The 23,428-nt window shown below is 37.5% G+C and overlaps 1 protein-coding gene across 1 annotated transcript; it reads left to right on the top strand.

The window, feature by feature from the left end:
• Positions 1–148: 148 nt before the first annotated feature.
• On the top strand, positions 149–23,009 carry RNF125 (ring finger protein 125; the record flags this gene model as incomplete). The annotated part of the gene is given in 8 exon segments (XM_084510918.1): positions 149–198; positions 14,521–14,587; positions 14,591–14,674; positions 16,905–17,020; positions 18,423–18,507; positions 19,473–19,580; positions 20,965–20,995; positions 22,870–23,009. Coding segments are annotated over 8 exon segments (681 nt in total).
• Positions 23,010–23,428: the final 419 nt, after the last annotated feature.

Below are 23,428 nucleotides of genomic sequence, written 5' to 3'. Positions count from 1 at the left end.
GAACTAAAGAACAGATTCTTCATGTTTAGGTACCATTTGAACTAATTTCCACAAATCAATTCCCTTTTTGCACTCTACATGTAAGTGTCCCTGTGGCACTTAGTCATGTGCAAAACCCTACACTTAATATGGCCCCATATCAACATGTATGCCGGTGAATAAGGGTAGTACACAGCTTGGAAATGAAGGTGGTGAGAGGTATGTGCCATGTGGGCATGAGGCAAGCTGTGGTTATGCCTCAGATATTTTATATCAATGTCTTATGCCTAAGATAAATTCACATCAAGATCTTCTAATATTAAAGGAAAAAGAAAATATTTTTCCTTGCTATGCATTGGAAGTAAACAGTATTTTCCATGTACCATAAAGATCTCAGTTGTATATTATGCTATATAGCAAAATACTAAATAACATGACCAGAAACTTTTCAGTGTAGTTTGAAAAAAAAAAAAAATACATTGAACTAGACCCTAGCATGCCATATGTGAGAAATGATACACTTAAGGGTACTTCAGATAAAGTAAATCAGGTGATTTAGCAAGCAAGTCCAATCAGGCAACTGGGATGGGAGCTGGGGCTCATCCAGCTGAGGTGTTGATCCCTGCAAAAGCTGGGGCAGAGGCCAGCACCCCAGCACCCGTGGTTCTTGCATGCACACACAAAGGCATGTGAATTGTCATGCAAAATCATGTCTTCACATCAGAGAGTCTATAGATAAAAAGATGGGACAAGATGGGAGATAGATATAAGACATAGACACAAATGATGTAAGTATAGAGGTGAGACAGGGAGGAAGCAGTAAAGTGTTTTGTTTTTGTTTCTGTTTTTTTTTTGTGGTTGGTTGGTTGGTTGGCTTGGCTTTGTGTGTGTTTTTGTTTGTTTGTTGCTTCAAGACAAAGTAGAAGTACAAATATTAGCCAGCCTGCAGCAATCACCATCATTAAGCCAGCTTCCCACTGTGTGAGAGGTAACAGCTTTATAGATGCGTCTTCGTGAGCGTGAATTTTAAAAATAATATTCCAGCCTCATTTTCTCTTCAGGAAGGAGGCAATGTGCAGCGTGTACAGGGTCCCAGATTTGTGCCAGACCCACAGGACAAAAATTAAGTTTGACACACTGTGTCAAAAAGCAGAAGAGCAGAATTTAGAAGCAGTAATTTCCCTGAGTTATACTGTAGCTTTTAATGTAGTCAGTTTTGACTCTGATTTAAGACCAGATACGGTATCTCTAGCAAATGGATTGTTGCTACTGAAGTCCACAGAAAAGCTGAAAATTTTCATGGAACTTGCACAAGTTATGTTGTTAAAAGATTTGAGATGCTAAATTTATAAATGTTTTGCTATTCAGTTAAAATTTAATATTTTGAGTCAAATGGCAATGTGCTTAATGCAGAGGAGAAGATATCTTAATAGTAAATTTTCTCATCGATTCTCTGACAAGAGAATGGAGTCACATTTTTGTCAAACTATTTTTTTATTCAAATATATTTTATAATTTTGATTTTCTATATATTTTAGTAATTACTTCTGGAGACATAAGGAGAAAATGAAGTCCAAATGAGTTGGACTTGATGATCCTTATGGGTCCCTTCCAAATTGGGATATTTTTTGTCTGTATGATTCTATGAAAATTATCCAAACAGTAGATTCTCACTTAGCAGTCAACAATCTTCTGCATAACAAAGAGTATTTTTCCTAGGTATTTTGTTACATAAATAAAGTGCTACGTACTGCACAATCATACAATAATAATAAAAGCCTTGGGACAATAATAGCAGAGTTTTCTATTGTTTGCCAGATGTTACTCCTGGGGATAACCTATTTGAGATTTCCTCTCTTTTGTACAATTAGATTCGCCTGTCTTTCCAGAAACAAATTTCTTTTCACCACGTTACAAAAAAAATATATATATATATATATATATATATAAAATAGACCAAACAAACCAAAAGGACTAAATAAACGTTTCCTCATCATTAAAAAACAAGCAAACAAACAATAAGCTCAGTCTTTGGAGTTGTGGTACAGATTTTGACTGTAAAACATATTTTAATACACTGCAAATAGTCACAGAAAGGCCATCTGAGGATTACTAGAATTTAATAGTCATAACAGTCAGGTAGATGCAATTCATCTATCATACCACAGGAGGACTGAGGAGAAAGAATTAAAAAAAAAAAAAAAAAAACTTTGTATAACCTATTGTACACACAAATGTATGACAAGTAATATTTTCAAATCAACATTTTGATATTCAGGTTCTAATTAACAGTATTTCAAGTACCCTGCTTAGACTCTGTGACTATAAAATGTCACTGCTGGGAAAAAGAATTGAAGAGCAGGAGAATAGGGAAAGATAAACACTTGGGAGAGGTTTTTCATACTAAGGGCATGACGCAAAATTATATTGGAAAAGATTCCTTTAGGTTCCACGTTCCTTTCATTTTCTGTGCCTGGAGAGTTCAGAGAAAGCTAGGAACAGTCCAAATAGCATGTAAAACCTTTGAGTTTTACCCAGTTTAATAATTTTTTCAACCCTAGTTCCTGCTGAACAAAATCAAAAATAAAAATAACTACAGGGTGTTTCTGTTTATCTTAGGAGCCACCATGTGGATATCTACTTAAGAAGTAGATTCACAAAGTAATTCAAGCCAACTTAGGCCTGCCAAAAAAAAAAAAAAAAAAGGAAAAAAGAAAGTGAGTCCACCCTCCACAGCTGCCTAGCTGCACTCCTCTTTGTACCTCCATAAATCTGGCACTGTTTCTCAAATGGACATTTAATCAGCAGGAGTAATGAACTAAGAGATATAAAAATTAATCCTGTTTTTAAAAAGTGGTCCAGCTTACCACTTGACCGAAGAATCTGTACCAAGAGAAGAAAGGGGCAGTGACTCTGGGCAGGAGCTGGGACCAGCCCTTTCCAAGGATGTTTGGGCTATGAGTGATTTAAGCAATCTGCAAAGTCACCCTGCAGTTGATGAAATATTCCTTAGACAGCATAAAGTGGATATGCAGAGATAATACATAGAATATGACTTGTTGTTATATTAACAATATAATAGTAACAACACAATATAATATAATAATAATAATACAATATAATATATTTATAATATAAATGTTGTTCAAATTCTGTTGATGCACTCTCATCTGAAGCATAAAATAGTTAATTCTGACTTGAATTAAACCAGGAATCTCTGAATTTAGTACAAGTATGATTTTGTCTCCATTATTTGTAGGGATGTAGGACATATCTTGGAAAGAGACGGAAGGCAAGGAAACAAAGTCAAAATCCCACTTCAGCAGCTTCCAGATAGCACAATACCTATAAGAGAGCCATCCTCACTGGTAAGAACTGTGGCTGAATAGGTAATTATAATTTTTCTCTTCAAAAAAAAAGGGAAAACGGAGGAAGGAAAGGTGTGCTAGATTGAGTCTGACAGTGCTAGCTCCCAATTGGACAGCTATAATCTCTATTTGGACAGTCTGTAATCTCTATTTCTTCCACTTCTTGTGTCCTGTACTAAGGTAAAGTCCAAACATTCCCAGCATTTCTAAACAGCATGCTTCAGTTTCTACATTTAGTAATGCCATTTAATTGGAAAAGCTGTTTCCCATTACAGCATAAATTATACACTGAAAGCATGATATTTACAAGTCAAAATAGAAGCTTTTTAAAAATTGAACATTTCATCTGACCCGAAACAAAGTTGTTTTCTCCCTGAAAAGATGCCAGTTAGTAGGATATTTCCAATTTTCAACTTCTGTTCCAGTCTAAGTTGAAAAAAGAGAACTAATAAAGTCATTTATTGAGGAACAGAAATTCCAGTAACCTGTTAGATCTGCACCTACTCCACCAAATTCATCACATACTCCTGAGCTAAGACTGCCCTTTGCTTTGAAATGGGGCATTCTGTAACACAAGTTAAAATCCAGAAGTTTTCCATGGTCAAAACTGAGACGCTCACAAACACACCTCTTGCAATTACAGGCAGGTCCAAGATGATTGCAGAACCCAACTGCAAAGAGATGTGTTGTCTCTAATTAGAGTGTGGTCTATGTGGCTTCACACCTTTAAAATTATGTAAAAGGCTTTGCAATAGCTTGCTTCCCATTTGCTTCCTGCTCATACTGCCTCTGAGGCCTCCTTTCTCTCAAACCTGTTTTCCAAAAGCATGGCTTGATGCAGCATGCTGTCTAGGCTCTTCAGCTAACCCTGGCTCAGACCTGCTGTTCCCCTGCTTTTCAGGGGAATTTTCTTAGGGCAAAATATGATGGAAATACTGAAAATTGAATGTTCACTCAAGCATACGTTCTATCATGGAGAAAGAAAAAAAAAATAATAAAAAAATAATAAATGACTTCTTCAAATTGATTGGGAAAGCAGTGACTGTTACAGATCAGGGAGCAACCTTGGAAGCTAAGCCAGCATGGATTGCTAGCTTATAATGAAACAACAAAAAATAAAAAAATAAAAATCAATGTACAAAGTTGGATCTGGAAGTGTGATACTGCCAGGAAAAAGTATTGGACCCAAATCTCAGTTAGATTAAATGAGCAGAGCAGAGCAAGAGTTTCAGGCTAAAGAAAGATTAAACCTGAAGGAAGGTTCATGTGGCTGAAGTGGGAAGTTTGGTGATGATGTGTAGAAGCCACAGCTACAGAGAAGATCAGATAAAAGGAACTGAAATACTCAAAATACTAATGGAGGCTTTTGAAGTTATTTGGCTTTCAGTAGGCTATTTTTTATATGTCAATAATCAGAAATAAATTCCAGATACTGTTTTTTTGTTTGTTTGTTTTGTTTTGTTTTTCATTTTCACTTTTCCATGAAAGAAGTATGGAAACTAAGTAATTTCATAAACTAATAAAATATTTTAGTCTTTCTTCTAAAATGCTAGCAATTAAAAATATCTGTACAAGGGTTTTCCCTGGGGAAACTGTACAGTACTTCAAGATACCTGCACATATTAGAGATTACACAATTATTTTATAAAAGCAGATTCATGGCAACTCATGCTGTCATCTGGCAGTATGTGTCTACTCTAATTGATCTTACTCAATTACTTAATTTTATGACTCACCCCAGGAAAGGTTAAGACATTAATGTTTTTGAAAGCTATGATGAATAATATCACTGTTGGAGATTACTTTCTCATATAATAGCTTCATTAAAAGTAGGTAAATAGATGAAGAGTCATCTGTAAGAAAGCTCACTGAAACTGAAACTCATATTTCAAGGCAACAGCACTGCTGTCTTCCGTATGTGGATTTTCTACTATCTCCCTTTTGGGAGTGGAAAATACTTGTGTCATTTTGACTTGCACAAATGACAGGAAACTCAAGTGAGGAAATCCTCTACAATTTTAGCATTTTTTTATTATGTCAGGAAATGAGGAGGAAAGGCAGTTCAGTGGGCTCCTTCTAGGCCAGTCAACAAACACCCATTGTTGTACCTGAACATGTATTTTCAATTGTAAGACCATGATTTATGTGTGAGTGGGAAAATGTGATGCAGTTCAGGAGCAATGTTCACTACATGCATGTCCACGTTATACAATGGGAAGTTCGTTGCAGAGCTGGTGTTCTGGAACAGCCTCCATGTATCCAATCCCCATCTATTGTCCCCATGTACATAGTGCAGTTTTACGCAGATGATCCATGGGCATGTCCTATCTGAAGCATGGTAATTCTTGACAGAAGGGACTGTGAAGCTACATTAACAGCCCAAGACAGAAAAATTTGTAGTGTTTTAACATGCAGTCTGGTGAGGTTATGATATTTCCAGTTCTTCCCTGACAAAGTTATGCTTATATACCTTCAGAGGAGACTATGTGCTGCAAATATCATGGCTTTGGTAGCCATTATTATTGTCACACTAGCAGGTAGAGCTCAGCATCTTCAAGCTATTGCCTACTAGAGCATCCTCATCTTAAGCTGTGACCATATCTGAGTGAGATACAGGAGGCGACACATGTCTCATCAGGGCAGCTTTGTGGTCACATGGAGGTGCTAGAAAGGGCAAGCACTGCCTGACCTAGGACCTCCCCCTGCTCTCTTGGCAGACCTTTTTCTGGTGGTAAGGATCATTTTCATTTCTCATGGAAGCTTTACTGTACACATCCTCCTTGCCTGCAGGAGGGGTAAACTGATGTAGGGTTTGCTGCAGTCCTCCTCTCCTCCTGCTCAGGATTTTACAGTGTCTCCTCTGCAGTCTACCCTCTGTGGGACAGACTATTTTAGGTTATGTTTGGGTTTTTCCACTGTTTTCTTAATCATCCCTTTCAATGCCTGCTCTGAGATTTGCTAAAAACAAGACATCAGGCCTGAGGGAATGAGAGAAAACAGACAGATTTATCTACACACAGAGAAGATGATATTGTTTAACTTCTTAAGGGAACCAGCCTAAAATCTCATGAATGAACAACATTGTCCCTCGGCAGCTAGCACTCTCCTCTCCAGAATATTTACTTTAATGATGCTCAAAGACCTCAAAAACAACAAAAAAAAAATTACAAATATTGGATTTTTATGTCTGAGTACAAAAAGCTGTCTGATATGAATCAATAAATATCCAACTTTGCCCTACGTGAACAGTGATGTAATCTATTTCAAATTGTGTGAAAAGTGCACAGCACTCAGATAAACATCAGCTATGCCGAAAGGTTTAGTTCCATCTCTTTATTAAGAAAAAAAAAAAAAAAAGCAAGTTGCACTAAACGGAGGTTCATTCACTTGTCCTTCACTTAGAGCAGTGAATCTAATGCAATAAATATAATCATTTTCCACTTTTTCTGTCTGCTATCCCCATTAGAGCTTATCTGCTTTCATTGGTAGTAGTGCTACCAGGGAAGCGCATGCTGCTTCTCCACCCTGCTGCTCCATTGTGTTTGGCCCTGACTTACTCTTCTAGAAATAGAGTATACGAGCATGCACTTGGCTATTTTAGAATGCAATTTCTTTGAATGGGTCCAATTTAGCCTGGAAACCAGATTATACTCTTCAATGTCCACTGTCATCTGTGCTTTTGACTCTGCAAACAGTCACTTGATGATTTTATATTTGTCTCCAGATTATTCATAAAAATACTATCCAAAATCAGGTATGTATGTTTTTGACACTACTTTGTAAGACCTATCATATAGTATTTCTTATTTCCTATGCACCTTATTAATATTATACAATGCTAATTCATTTTAGTTTGACGGGCATGAAATACCAAGTTAAATAATCTACAGAAGTATCTTACATCTGCATAGTCACCAAAATCAATTATTTTTGTAAGTTCAGCAAAGAACAACCTCAGTTCAGCTGACAAGACCAATTTCTAGAACTATGTTAGAGGGCATTTATTTTTATTGACTGAACTTCTTCTTTTACATTTTATAACCATTGAGGTCAACCACATCAAGTTGGGCACAGGCTCCCGAGTTTTGGGTGATTTTGGGTGGTCCTGTGCGGAGACAGGAGCTGGATGCCATGATCCTTGTCGGTCCCTTCCAACACAGGATATTCTGTGATTCTGTAATTCTGTGTCATTTGAGTTCAACTTTGGAGGATTTCCATTGTATGCTCAGAATTCTTAACAATAATTATCAGCACGACAGAAATCTCCTCAGCCAAATCTTCTAGGATTGTTGTCTGAAAGGTAACTGTGCCCTCTTTTTACCGTATTTATTCCTAATAAATGTGGTTTAACACTTGCCTTGTCATTACAGACTGGGAAATTACACAATATTCTGATCAGATATAAATACATCATTCTACTCCTTACCAAATGCCATAGTTAACCATTGAACACTTTCTGTATCATTAGCACTATCCTGTTAATCTAACACCAAGCCTTAACTGCTGTTTTACTTTATTTTTTTTTTCATATTTTAGATTTCCTTCATTTTCCCTACTTTTACTAGGCTTGAATTTTCTTTGGCTTCATTTGGTAATTTTTATTGCCATATTTATGATTGCTATCTACTTCTAATTGTTGTCTTTACTTCCTTTTACAGAAAGACCTTTTAATAAAATAGTGCTTTTTAATATTTAAAATATTGATGTACACTTACCACACAATAAAATCTTCTGATACACACTCTGGCTTTTGTTAATATAGCTAAGTTTCTCCTCATACATTATTGGATTTTCATATTTCTTAACTAATATTTTTTTGCAGGTAACTAATCATGCAGACATAGACATTTATCTGTATGCAATATCTAAACAAATACATACACATAGGTAATGACTACTCAGCTGTAAACATGCGCACATGTAAAAGAGCTTGGCTGAGTCTGCACTCTGTCTGCCCTTGTTTGATGTAATTGGTTGTGACCACTGGTCTTCAGGCAAGAACAAGCTTCCAGCCTTGCGATCATTCCATCTTTACCCACCACACTCAGGTCTATGTGCAGGGCACCTATTTTGTGCTGGAAAATTATTGACATTAATTCCTGAAAACTCTAATGCAGTCTTACCACTGTCTTCACGAGACTTCCATTCTCCATAAGTCAATGATGACAACACCGTTTTTATTTTCACATATCATTGACAAGCACTTAAGGGCTTATTTGCTTTTTTTTATGCCCTTTAAAAAAAGCATTTTGCTTTTATCCTTCATGATTTAATGTTTTCCATACATTATTCATATTTACATTGTCAGACTGTAAATTCATGTGTGATTTACCAGAAAAACTACAGTTTTAGTCCCTGATTGATTTTCTTTCATAGCTTTAGTACTTAATTATCGTACAGCAGTTAGTGACATTTTATCACATTGTATTATTAATGCAGTGTTAGAAATTAAACTTGGGTATAACTGAGATCTAACTCTTAACCAAGTAACAACAAAAATAACCCAACAACAGACAAGAGTGGAGTTCAGCCAATGGCAAGGTGTTACAATTTTCCTCATGTTTTATTTGATGCTAAAGATGAACAGTAACTGACAAAGGAAATTCATTGATTTGATTCTGGCTGACAAGATTTCACATATGCTGGAACATACTTTGTTGCAGTTTCTGTAAAAATACGTAGTGTTTTTTGATTTTTGTTAATGCTGTTTTTTTACCTAAGACAAAATACAATTCTTCTTACATTTGCTTTTATTGCTCATCAGTAGGTACCATATGAGTAAATAGAAAATGCACAGGAAATATTGCTATCCTTCTGCTGCCGTTACATATTTGATTTGGCAAGTTAATAACATGACTGTCAAAGCTGTTTATATTTAAATGTTCAGTGGAGATAATCATCACTGTAGATTCTGGGTCCAGAAAAGGGTGATATCTTCCTTCAGAAGCAAATCTGTGATGGAAATTTCCATGAAAATCACTTGACAGAAGATTACGAGTTTTACTGCAGGCCAGACACAAACCGAAAGATACTGAACATGCAGATGCTTTCATCTTGGAGTTGCCAAATCTACTGCCTTTCCTTTTTTATTTCTTACTCAAAAGTGGGTCATACTTGATTTTGCTTCAGTAAAAAATATTTAAGTTACAGAAAATGCATTAGATAGCGGAAAATATACAATTATCCTGAGACATGCACAGATGTCTTCAGTCAGTCTTTCTAACTGAGTAATATTCAGATTTGCTCAATATTTAGATTTCCTTAATATTAAAAACAATAATTTGTCATAATAGATAACACTGCCCCAAAGATACTGGAATACATTCTAACTGTCCTTAATATAGCATGTACAACTTTTAGCCAAATGAGAAAAACCTAGAGAGATTCCAATTAATTTATTTGCATTACCAAATGTGTTACAAATTTTCCAATACTTGTAGAAATAACTGGGAATACTACTACTGTTCTTCAAGTGTTCACATAACTGGGGACACCTAAAAGAAATCTGGTTTAATTTAGCTCATCACAGGCAAAAATAACCTGTTTCTTTAGTAGGTTGCTTTGACAGTTGTATTAACTGTAACTGTATTAACAGTTGTATCACTGTGTGATGTTTGAAGGTGTTCGGCTCCTACCAGGATTTTCTCCTGGGTCTTTCAAAGTCATCCAGCAGTCATTTCCACCAAGAGTAGAAAAGCTCCATGCATGGGGACACATCTGTGAGAAAACATGGCAAGAATAATCACAGCTTAGTTTCTACAGCTCGGCACTCCATCACCACTTTAGCTTCCACTGAAATTAATCCACTGATGGGGAATGTGGGCTCATGTCCATTGGCTAGCAATTGCTAACACAAGGATATGCCTCATGGCTTCCATTGCCCTATGTTATTTGCCACAGACATCCTCAGTGTCACTATCATTAGAATACCAGGTGAAGAAAGAGGATGCAAACAGGTAAAACAGAAAATCAAGGCCTTTCATAACCTTTATTAAAAGAGACTATATTCTTTAGCCATCAAGTATTTCCCTATCTTTTTTTTTTCTTTGACAATGGTACTAGAGGGTCCATCATGCTAGCAACAATCAATTTGGACCATTGCTGTCCACATCTGAGATAATGCCATCTCCAATGCTAATGGAACTTTGTTTTAGATAGTAACAGCTGTCCGATTTATCAGTCTTGAGATAAACTACTGCTGCCTACCACTATTTCAAGAAAATTGTGGATTACACTTGTGCTTAATTAGTAGTTAATATAGCATCACTGCAAGCTTCCTAATTCAGAAAAAGTCACAGCATCACAGAATGAGGTTGGAGGAGACCTCTGGAAGTCACCTGCTCCACCACCCTGCCCAAGCAGGGCCACCCCAAGCAGGTGGCCCAGGCCCATGTCCAGGCAGCTTTGGAAGATCTCCGAAGTGATCATCAAAAAGATCAAGAAGATCCACAGCCTGTCTGGGCAACCTGTGCCCGTGCTCCATCACCCACACATAAAGTGCTTCCTGGTGTTCAGAGCGAGCCTCCTCTCCTGTGTGCCAATTTGTGCCCATGGCCTCTTGCCCTGGCACTGGCCACCTCTGAACAGAGTCTGGCTCCATCCTCTTGTCACCATCCCTTCAGTTATTCACAAACCTCGATGAGATTCCCCCGAGCCTCCTGTTCTCCAGGCTGAGTTTTCCCAGCTCTCTCAGCCTCTCCTTAAAGGAGAGGTGCTTCAGTCCCTTATAAAATTATCATTTTGTAAATGCGCACCACAAGGAGTTACAACAAACACACTGGGCCTATTTCATTTTGACATTTGCTACACTCTAAAAAACTCAAGACCTAAGACCTTCAATGACTTCAAGACACATCAGAACTTCAAGACCTCAGTGTCCTGCCCATAACAGGAGACTAATCACGCAGTCATATGCAGGTAGTAAAAGGATGAGCCATCTCTCCTTGGCACCACCGCTGCTCTGGGTGGTGCTGAGCCGGGGCTGTGGAGCTCTGGCTCCATGCTTCGACATCAGCAGGGTGGGCTGGAGTGCAGCAGGCACAACACCAGCCCTGCAGCCTCCAGCCCACCCTGGGTATCCCCAGGTATGCCTGGTTTGGGTGAGGCAGATTTTCTCTGAGGTAACAGGGCCATTTGGGGCCAGTGGTAGGGAAATGATTTGAAGTGCAGACACCTGGACTGGATAGAGAGGCCTGAGGAAAAAATAAATAAATAATGGAAGGAGATGGAGAAAAACCTACTTTGAATCAACCAGGTAATTGTTGTCATAGGTAATTTCCAGATATGTAAGGGTAATAACACTGCACGCTTGCCTATGAGGACAGAGCAGAGGTAAGCAGCTCTGGATTTAACATTGAATTACATTGAGCAAGTTGTGTTTGCTTCTCTGCTGACTGCAGAGAGAAGGTGCACCCATACATTTTTCCTGTTAAATGCCAAGAAATAAGTCTAGATTCATCCAGGTAAGTGTTATTTGCTTAAGGTCTTCCCTCCATTCAGCATTGGTGAGGCCACACCTGGAGTGTGTGGAGGTCCAGTTCTGGGCTCCCCAGTACAAGAGAGACATGGAGCCACTGGGGTGAGTCCAGTGAGGAGCCATGAAGATGAGGAAGGCACTGGAGCACCTCTCCCATGAGGACAGGCTGAGAGCAGAGACTGTCCAGCCTGGAGAAATGTTGGGTTGGGGATCTCATCAGTGTCTATAAATATCTGAAGGGAGGCTGCAAAGGGGATGGAGCCAGTCTCTTGTCAGCAGAATCATCTGCTACTGACTCCCTTTACAGTCGTGGCCTCTGGCACAGACATCCTTCTGGTGATAATAACAGTCAGAAGTTAGGCTTAAGCCAGTGTTTAGGAATAATTTCCAAAAATTGTAACAGGCATCCTACTGTGTTCCTGTGCCCTTTCTTGTTTTCCAGGGCCACTTGTTTGTGCCAGAAATTACAGGCAACTTTGCAGAGTTCCTTCTATATAGAAATGCAGCTTAAAAAACAGCACCTTTTCCACTATTCATCTGGGAAGACTTGCTTTTACTATTTATTCCAGCCACAGTTCCTGGAAAATTATGTGCTTCTGGGCAGAGACATGCACACATCTGTGTGCCTAGAAATGCAGCTATTTACAACACCCTCAGTATCTTCAAGAACTAGTGTATTAGCTTTTGTTGGATTTGAGAAGTGTCCATGAAGCCTCTAACTAGAGCCTTGAGTCAGTTATTTGGAGGCCATACAGAAGGGGAAAAAGTGGGGCTTTATAGTTCAGGGAAAATATCCTGAGAGGCTCAGTTTTAATTTTTCTTCATGAACTGTTTTTTTGTATTATTATTATTTATTTAATTATTTATTTATTTACCTCTAGGTATGCAGTGAGCAAATACATTAGAGAGATACACTGGGTTAAAGGTGGAAAATTTTTCGTTGGTGGTGCTGAAATTCATTCTAATTGTTTTTACAGTCAATAGAATAAATCACTGACTAATAATAAAAGACTATGTGTGTATAGTACATGGATGTAAGTGTTCTTCGTCTTTCCTTGTATCCTTTACATTACTTTTTTTTTTTTTTTCATGTTTTAAGGGGAGGATGAACAAATTGACAAGGGTAATCTGATTTTGTTTTGTGACATTAAAAGGGGAAAGCCGTCAGACAGCATGAGTGAACCTTGTACAGGGTATTTAGAGAAGACTATTTCATTTGGCGGAAAACAAGGAAACCTTTTCAACCCCGTCTAAAGTACAGGACTAATCCAAGTTAAAACCTGCCCATGGGCAAACCATGTATAACAATTCAGTTTATCCTTGGACAGAGAGCATGTTGGGTCCTGGCTGTACTCTCTTTGCACTTTGTGTAATCATTTATACTCCTGTGAGGTAACTGCAAAATACCACCTTCTGTCTGACTTGGTATTTGACAGGGCTCCATGGAGCTATTTGAAGAAGGCTTCCAAAGAAGAGCTCACATCTGGAATCCTCCTGGAAATGGATCACAGGCTGTTAGACATGTTAGAAATGCTGTTGTAGACTTCACTGGCAGACAGGCTTTGGAAAGCTGTTTTATAGTGGCTCTAGGTTTCGCCTCAGCTTCCAGCTTCACTTCTCTGCTGGAGTGGCTGTCTACACAGCAGGGCTGGCAGGAGGAAGGCAGACTTGTGACTGTGCAGCTCTAGTGCAAAGATCAGCATTTTAGCTTTAACTGCGAAAGCAGGTGGACTTGCACTAAAACACCAAACTGAGTAGGAGTATCAGAGAGAGAAGCACTTGAAACCTTTTGCTGCTTTGGAAGATGGGGAGAGGTGACAGAAGGTGGGTGATCTTCAGCACAGGGGCAGCACAGGCAGGTGAGAGTGGCGGCATCTTAAATTGACTCAACATGACCACTGGTACTGGCTAGTTTGTGTACGTGGCAAATGGGCACAGTGATTTATGGCTTTAGGTGTCTGCCTTCTGAAAGCTATTGCATTTAAATCTTCAAGCAGAACTACCTAAACAGGAGATGTTCCTGCTTTTTACTTTTTAACCTGGTTCTGTGCAATGCCAACATCTTACTGGAGCACACGTGAAGAATTATCGCAGAGGTATAAGGACTTCTGCCACCACCCTGCTCATCTGCTCATTGATCCCACACTCATCCAGGTTGAACAATGTGCTCGCTGCTGGTTGCAGTCTGACATAATAGCGTCTTCCAGCTCTGCCAAAGCCAGGGCGGCTGGCAGTCAATGTGCATGCTTGCCTTTGTCCTTCCATGCAGCCCCAGGCTGCGACAGTCCCTGAGACCCCTCTGATGCCTATCTTGACTTGATACAAATCACCTTGACAATTACTGCAAGAATTGTCTCCTGTCCCATTAGCACTGAGGCTCTCCAATGGTGCTCAGATAGTGAAAAAGCAGTAATGTCTTAAATCTCTACAGGAGGACTTGCCAAAGCTCATCTGTCATGTCCATAACTTACAAAAAGCTTTCTAAAAGCAGCTGCAGTAACCAGTTCCACAGCCGCTGCAGGAACAATACCTGGAGTTTTCTTAACAGCATTTCATAAGAAGAACAAATATCCTGTAATGTTACACTGGGATTGTCATTATGTGGTGAAAATTTTTGATTTGTTTTTATATATACTCAATGATTTTAAGCGTGTTTTGGGGTGACTATCACATTTGGTTTTGTTTCTTTCTATATAGATTCTGTCACTCCTTTATTTCTATAAGTTTAAAGAATAATGCATGGACATGCCCTTACTGCCATGTTTAATATCCTTCTGAAAAATTTCCAGCTCCTGATAGTGCCAAGAAAATGAAGAAGATATACCAAAATTGCTCCCAATGTCAAACACTGGTTTGCAACCTTGAACTAATTACTAAATAATTCCAGAGATTTACCCATGCACAAGAACCAAACATTATTATGACTCCTTTTAAAGCAAGTCTAAACAGAGAATCTCCACCAGCATGATGACGGAAGAATAAATGTTGTGATTTTTGCTAGACTTACCAAGATCCTTATCTAAAAGTGCTCTAAAGCATACTGCCAATGCCACTGCAAATATTAAGCTCAAGCCTAAACTTACAGGAATTGAATCTTCTTGACTCCATTAGCTTGGCTGGAGAAAGGGCAAATGGCTTTTTTTAATACTCCAATTGCCCATTTGTAAAAATCCTGAATCTGCTAAAATTGGGAATCTGCTAAAATTGGGAATAATGATATAGAATGTTGTGATTATTTTTTAATTTATTATTTTTATTCCTACCTTTCTGTAAAGCTACCTACACTGAGCCTTTTCTCTTAAGGCCTGTGAAACTTCATTTACTCATGCAAACAAAGTTGAAAATGCTGCTCTTTGAACTGGGAAATAACACGTTCATCAAAATGAGGTGCAGACCAGAAATGTAAAGATGACTTTGTGGTGAAGGACAGGGCATATATCAATAGGAAAAACAGTTAACTGAGATTTAATTCACACTCTTATTTTTTATGCCTGGGCTCTTTTGTGGGAGGAGATTGTGCAGCTTACATCTTACTTCCTCTTACTTTTTTTTTTTTTCTCTGACTGGATTCATGTCTGGCTTTTATCATTTCCTTTGTCTTGCTAACTGCGAAACAATACCCTTCAATCTTTCTTGTCTGTCAGCAGCAGTGTGAAAATAATGCAAAACGTAAACCAGCAAGTAAACATGAGAACTTCAGGAAGACTATTTCTAGGGTTGTGGGGAATAACAGAGAGCATAAGGAAAGCAGCAAAAATGGGGGGTTTGTTTGTTTGTTTTGTTATTAACACTGTTGGTTCTTTACCATGGATTTTGTAACAGGGAAAGATTTGTTTAAAACTAACAATGAAATGCATGAACTCCAATACCTTTCAACAGTAGTTAAATACTGACTTTGCTTTCAATGCTTTAAAAATCAGGTTTGGCAGAAGCACACAAATGTAACAGGGGGGTTAGGATAGTGCTGAGCCCTGTATCGCTTAGCTGAGCTTCTCTGTACTTGGTAGAGTTTGAGCACTGCTTTTCACCGGTCACTGGTAGAGTATAACAAGTGACCTGAGTATGGATATTTGCAGTGGTTCATAATCTTTATTATGGCTGCAGAAAGTGTTGACTGTATTTCTTGGGTAAAACCAACAGTGAGGCCACTAAGGTATGTTGAAATGGAGAGTGCATTTAATAGCATCAAGGTATCTCTGTGTATTGTTTCTGATATTTGGCAGACTACCCTTGGCAAATGCTCATGTGTTGTCTCAGACATATCAGCGCAGGGACTGCTGTTTTGGTATAAACCTAACTTCATTTGCAGTTTCCGCGTGGAGAATGGAAACTGCAATTAAGTGACTGAGGCAAGAGCATGTTTCATTCTGCTGCATCTGGAGTCAGAATGATCATCTGTAGTCAGGAGATGGCACAAGCATGTGGGTCAGGGTTATTTGAAATTTCTTCATCGAGATTCAGCAAGGCCATTCATTAATGTTTAAAGGTTATGAATATAGAATAACAATATTATACTTAGTATTTATTATCTCAGCAAGGTGAGTATGTATAATTTCATATTGTTTCTCTTCATGGGAAATACCTCATGACTGTGTTTCAAAGATTTGTTATATAGAAGTTCTGAGTTAAAGGAAACAGGAGAGCTTGTAGCAGCAGCAATGAAAAGCTTCACTGAGGTCAGAACTGGGCCTTTGCTTTGGAAAACTTTTGGTTTTAATGGAGTTGGTCTAGATTTTCACCATTAAAAACAGAAGATGTGAAACGGGAGCTCTCAACAAACTAGAAAGGTATCCCTACTGCCTCCCAGATTTAATTCCAAAATATTAAGGGCCAATGTAAGGAACAAATAAAATCACCACAAACTAAAAAGTATTTCTGTCTAACTCCCTTTAGCCTCTTAAACTGAATGCTATTATCATAAAATATATTTGAATAAAACTGAACCAATAGCATAATGCTTGAGGAATTGCAGTAGTAGAAGGAAATGAATATTCTTCCCTAGGTACAGCCACAATAATGCTTTGAACCAAAAAAACATTCAGAGCAATACATGAAGAGTGCATGGTATAAAACTTAACAAGCTGCTGCTTCTCATTTCTTTGGTATGTCTGAGTAAAATTAGAGCTCATTGGAGAACTTGTGAACAATGTATAGAAAAATATGGACCTGTACAGGAGCTTGGAGATGCTGTAACAAGATGATGACATTGCAAAAGTGCTTTTGAGTTTATTATCCCAATTTAGTAAAGTCAAACTGGCAGAAGAATTCTCTAATTTTTTATTTAATTTTTATTAGAACCTATTTTTGTTTTGTAGAATTCAAGATGAACTACTAGTATTTTAAAATCATAATACTTAAATGGTATATAAAATGGATGATATTTCTAGCATATGATCACAAAACAATACATTTTGTTTGCAGTTGTTACGTTTTTCTTCATAGAACTTAGCTCCGTGTGACCTGTTTTGTAGAAACAACCGTGTTTTGGCAAGTGAAGTAGCTTTTTGTTATTTTTCTTGGGGAGAAATAGGTTTGCTTTCAAAAAGTCCTTGAAAATGTTAGTTATTTCCAGAATGAATAAGACATTAATAACGTCAATGCAGTTGGTTCACTTCTAATAATCCATTCCTCAGAAGTAGCTTTCAGGTATAACCACTGTTAGTAAGCAAAATAGTGAGAGATTGGTGGAATTCCCTAAAGAAGACTGACAGCTTTTCTTATTTACATATTTACAGCATACATTTTTATAAAACATATTTATATATATTTATATACACACATTTATGTCGAAAGTTCAGATTTTCTGTCCCATTCATTCTCTTTCAGGGTAGGACCTGTTAGAGCAGGTCAGACATGTAACAATCCTAGACTGATTGAGGTCTTGAAGTTCAAAGGGCTTTAGTTTTGTCTATTAAATATTAGGAGCAATTTTGACATCATCATTAAACTGTTTTTCTGATTTATAGAATTTAAAGTCCTTATATTTTTTTGTTGTTTGAATTCTTAAATGACACTTTATTTAGGTTGCTAGCTAAGAAAACATATCTGCTCTTCAGTTACTGCTCTTTTGATACTCAGAAAATCTTGAGGTTTTATCTGCACAGATTTTGCAATTTCAGTAACCTGAAAACTGTGCCTCCACCAAGAAACAAAACCGTATTTTGTACAGAAAATAATGTAGAAATCCTCTGCAAGGAAGTGTTGATGCTTAATGTGGGCTCCTGAGAATTGGTAGTTTGGTCACACATGCTCCGAGTGTATCACAGCAATTAAATGATGCATTTATCAAATGTCAATAGTTGTAGCCTTCAGTATTTTCACCCATTCTTTCCTAATGTCATGAATGTTCAGAATGCTTTTTTGGATCAACATCCTGACATGCTGGCACAGTGTACATTAGCAAAGCTGACCTTTTGCTAACACAGCATACGTCACACCTAGCTGCATGTCAATACACCCATGCTACATTTTAGCGATGGCAAAAGAAGTGTATAATGATGTCTTGCCAAAGAAGTCTAAACACATTTGTTATTACTTGTACTACTAAAAATGTATCTTGTATCTGCTGCCACAAACACTATCCTACCTCTTATTTCCAGATATTCTTGTCCTTTATGCCAGTGTGACATAGATGAGGATGATCTAATGGATCAGTCTCACTGCACATCAGAAAGGAGAGCAGTGGTAATGTGCATATTTAGATATTTTACTGTATTAACATGCTAAACTGATTAATTCTAGCAACCATTACTGATAGGAGAAAATAGACAAGCATAAAATATATTAATTACTTAATCCTTTTACACAGTGCAGGAAAACCACACCTATCTTTTCCCTTTCCCCTGCTGTCACAGACAAGCGTGGATGCACATAATATTTAAAATATTTACTTACAGCCAATATAATGAGTATTATTAGCTACAGTGACTTGTTTGCTTTAAAATCACGTGTGTGCTATTTCTCTCTAGTGACCTAACTCAGTTTCCTGTGCAGCATTTGCTGTGTATTTTAATCTGGGTTTTGGGGTTATAATTTGAGAATTTGAGAATTTGAGAACTGCTTAAGTATGCAGTCTTTCATAGTTTTTTTTTTTTTTTTTTTTTTTTTTTTTTTTTTTTTTTTAAGGTTAAGATAGCTTCACATAAATAGCTTAATTCTGAATGTTTATGAAGGTTGAAAGGTCTTATTGTGACTGTCTTTGTAGGATTGAGGCCAACTGAGTGTACAGACTCATCTCAACAAGCATATGGGTTATTTTTTACTAATTTATTATTGGGATGATAAACAAATGGATGATAAACAAATGGATAAACAAATGGTTTGGGTGACAAACAAATGTTGTTTGGTATAAAACAAAAGCATTTGCATGTCTAATCTCTTGTTAGCTAGAGGAAGTAAATACATTAACCATAAAATGTAGAGACCAGCAATCCCTGGGATGTCTGGAGGCACAAATTACACAGCTGAGTTTAGTATAATTGATGTTGACCTGAAAGTGCATTGTCCCTAGCAGTATTCACGTTGCTCAGAGAATGCCATTTGGCCATAACAGACCCACTTATTTTACATTTGTGTTTTTTAAACACTGACGTGTTCTTTTGTAAGAACTCCAAGATGGAAATTGAATACTTCCTTCCATTTATTTAGAGTGTTGTCCAATTTATTGTTTGACACCTGGGACAGATCCAAGTAATTTCAGCAGAAATTTTATAAGGCATCTTCAACCAAAATATATATTCCATTATGAAGGCTACATAGTGAGTCTTCATATTTTGAAGCTACTGGGCTTCATTTCCATATGTATATCTTACATTTTGCAAACAAGAGGTCATGAAAAGTACCGAGCAGGTAACTGTACCATGAAGTCAAAAAGTGTGGCAGATGCTTACAGAGATAGCATAGTCAGGTACTCACAGATACCAAGATATGGTTTCTGTCCTCTGTTCTGTTGTTGCCTAATGGTGTGGCAAGGCAAAGGTTCTTGATTATCTCATTTCTTAAACAAGTATGAATATTACTTGTGTTTATAAAGTATTTGGAGATCCTCAAATGAAGCCCTACATAGTTGAAATGAAACTTGTTTAAACAATCCATTTGTATTCTGTAAGAACCAAAGATGACACAGTTGTACTTGAATTAAGAAAGGAGTTTCAGCTGTTGGCTGCATGGGCTGTAAGATAGAAAATGCATCACAAGCATTAACATGCTCTTAGAATTTCTAAAGGATATTAGTTAATGCTTCCCTATATTTGTGTTTGATACTCATGTAAACAAAATGCAAAAGGAAGAGATAAATATTTTATTTTAAAATGAGGCAAAAGCATTAAATAAAATGATGTCCAAGTGGAGGGCAGAGGTGAAGAACCTTTTTAATACTTTGAACCTATAATTAAAGCACATAACAGAAGCAGAACTATGTATGATAGCATTTTAATGATAGCTCGTATTACTTGAGTATTTATTTATATACACAATAATATAACATGCATCACCAAATTGGACTCTAACAAATAGCGTTAGCATTGTTTGCTTTTGCAGAATCACTTAATTCATCTGTTTCTGCAGCTGACATTCTCATTTATTTCAAGTTGCATAATGATTTGTCTTGCTCTGTGTTGCATTGCTTACGCCTACAGAGCAGAAAGTTAGACAGTAAACTTTGAACATGAATGTAAACCCATTGACACCAGTTTTTTGTTGACTGGTAACCCAAACAGTCAAAATGAAATATATTAAAACATTAATTAGGAGTATCTTGATTTTCAATATAATATCCCTTTATTCTTTATTTCTAAACAGTGTCAGAGTAGTTCTGTTTGCAAGTGTGCTAGATGGGTCATTCTCAGAATATGTGTGTGTCAATACTCTAAGCAGCACATAAGGAGTACTGAATAGCAGTGGAAGAACATGTTCTGTAGATAAAAAGTGAAAATAACATTTATCCTTTTGCAATGCAATGCTGGAGGTAGATGAACAGTTTTTCAGATGCTATAGTACTAAACAAATCAGAACACACAAACACACACACACACAAAAAAAAAAAAAAAAAAAAAAAAAAGCAAAACAGTATCAGACATACTACCTACTGTCAAGAACAGCATTACTGACCCTGTAAGCATGCACGCATGTTTCCATTTCCAGCATATGAAAGATAAGGCTCACAACTTGCAAGGTAAGTAAGTGAAAGACATCTTGAAAGAATAGCAAGAAGTGAATATTATGTTCACTATTGGAAAATAGAAATCCATTCAAGATATTGACAGGGCAATAAGACTATAAGATTAATAACACTCTTTTTATATGTGCACTTTAACATAGTATCTTTCACAGATGCAGTTGACCTGTAAGAAATTAAAATTCATGTTCATGCACAGAAGCATGTATAGTGATTAAAGTAGCTCAGCGGTAATATGTTAACAAGGAAAAGCCTGGCGGGCTTTAGGTCCTTGCAAGTTCTTCTTGAAATCAGAAAGGGACTCTTTCTGGGCAGAGAAAGATTCAACATTTCATGAGGTTGAGAAATTTATTTCCCTTTCCCTTTGAGAACTGTCCTTGGGTGTGAAAACTTCCCAGTCAGAAAGATGGACAGTGCTGCTCCAAAGCATGAAATTTGTGGGAACATTTGAGTAGTTACTTAAAAAATATATATAAAAAAAATCTGTTCTGCTAGAAGCAAAGTAGTCAGATTCATTAGTATATAAATTATTGGACTTATAGCTTCTACATATCTAAAAAAAATGTATGGAGAATTCTTTGTATGTAGGAATTAAGTTCCCTCTGGAGGAATGTTCTTTTTAATTTTGTCAGAGGCTGCAAGCATTCTTTGTAGGTAGTGATACAGAGACAGCTGGCAAAAGAAAAGGATTTGCACATGGCACCTCCTGATCACTGTGCAGCTACACAGTTTTCTCTTTCCCCTCCTGCTTACATGTCTTGTCTCTGACAGCTCCCACAGAACTCCAGATAGCTGCCCTTTTCATACTGACAAGGAGATGCACTGTTGCAGCAGCAACATTGCCAGGAAAGCAAAGAAAATAATAGTTACACAAAGCAACAACTATACAAAAAGTAGTTGTACAAAGTTGTAAAACAGCTGTGCAAAGGTGGTCTAAAACATACCTTTTCAGTGAGAGTTGTCCCCAGCAAACTTCAAAATTTTATGAGAAATTCTATAAGTTTTCACTGTCAAAATTTCATTTCACAAACACGCTTTATCTTGAGGAATAAAAAGTTGGCAGGACCATTGATTTCGTTTAATCTAAAAATTCTGATTTAAAACGCTTTCCTTCAAATAAATGTGTTTCATAAACTTCAGCTGCCTGATTTCTTTTTACATGTTGTCTACGTCAATGGCAAAAACTACGTAAGATTTACAAGGCTGGTGCCATGCTATATATCGCTCCATGGCATACTAGTTGTCTACTCCAAGGTCACAGCTTTATTAAAGGATCAAGATTTACAATAATGTTAGCAGCAGCATGAATGCCTTCAGACATGTCTTCCTGTAGTTTACTTCTCTGAGGTCACCAGCACAATTTCTCCCCCTGCCAAAAGCTACTGATCAATAAATACTGCGGTCTCCTGAACAAAGTTGAAATGGACCTATCATGTTCCTTTAGTAATAAATCTTTGCTTTTGTTTAACACCTGCCTTCAGAGAACGTAACCCTCTTTACCTGTGGTAATTAATTTACCTTCACATCAGACTTATTTGGTGATTAAAAGCTGTTCCCCTTTTACAAATTGAGGAATTGAGGCCTGATGACACGCTTACCTGAAGTCCTACAGGGAACCTGAAAAGGCTGGGAGGCCCACGGCTGTGTGGAAGCCTCACCTGCTGAGGCTGAAGGCCGTGCTACCTCCCTCCCAGCAAATAACACATGGCAGCTCTGTAGTGCCTAAACTGGGCCTTCTGTAACTCTTCCTGTTTAATGCAGCTTAATGGCATGAGTAAGGCCTATCTCAATTTGGTTATGCAGCGGTGTACAGCCCAAACAGGTGCACAGAGACATATAAAAAGTGTTCTGAAGGCTTTTTACCACTCAAGGTGTAGTTGGATGTCTTCTTCTGGCTGTTCTTACACTACCGAAGAGGTCACTGCCACCAACTGCTGTTTCCTCTGGTTCCCTCTTTCCTCTCCAAGCCATGGGCCCAGATGACAAGGGGGGCATCGCCTCTTACTGCTGATGACCAAAAGATACAACATAAATAGCTCCGATGGATGTCTGAAGCCTAAATTGTTTTGAAGAGCTGGAGGCATCAGTGAACCACAAGGCTTAGTATTTTGTACTTTCTCTTCCCTAAAAATTTAATCACGGGCTAGAGAGAGCTCCTAACTAGCAATTTCTTCTAGACATCTACTTGTGGTAGAGACAGCTGCAGTCCCAAGGAGAAAAGGAACATGAAGGTGAAGGAAACATTTATCTTCAGCCCAGAGAGACCAGGCCCAACCTGAATCTTAGTTTTATTACAAATTAATATAATATCTACAAATTAATATATTCTCAAACAAATACAATCTCTATGAATCTGTTTCTTTTTAAAGCATTGCCAGCATTTTGTTTGCTTTTTATCTGCCAAGAGGAGGTTTATGTTTCAGAGGAGGT

This window comes from Aythya ferina (assembly GCF_964211825.1).
Source record: "Aythya ferina genome assembly, chromosome: 2".
NCBI classification, from domain to species: domain Eukaryota; kingdom Metazoa; phylum Chordata; class Aves; order Anseriformes; family Anatidae; genus Aythya; species Aythya ferina.
Note: the sequence above shows the minus strand (reverse complement) of the source record. Positions and strands in the feature narration are given on the sequence as shown.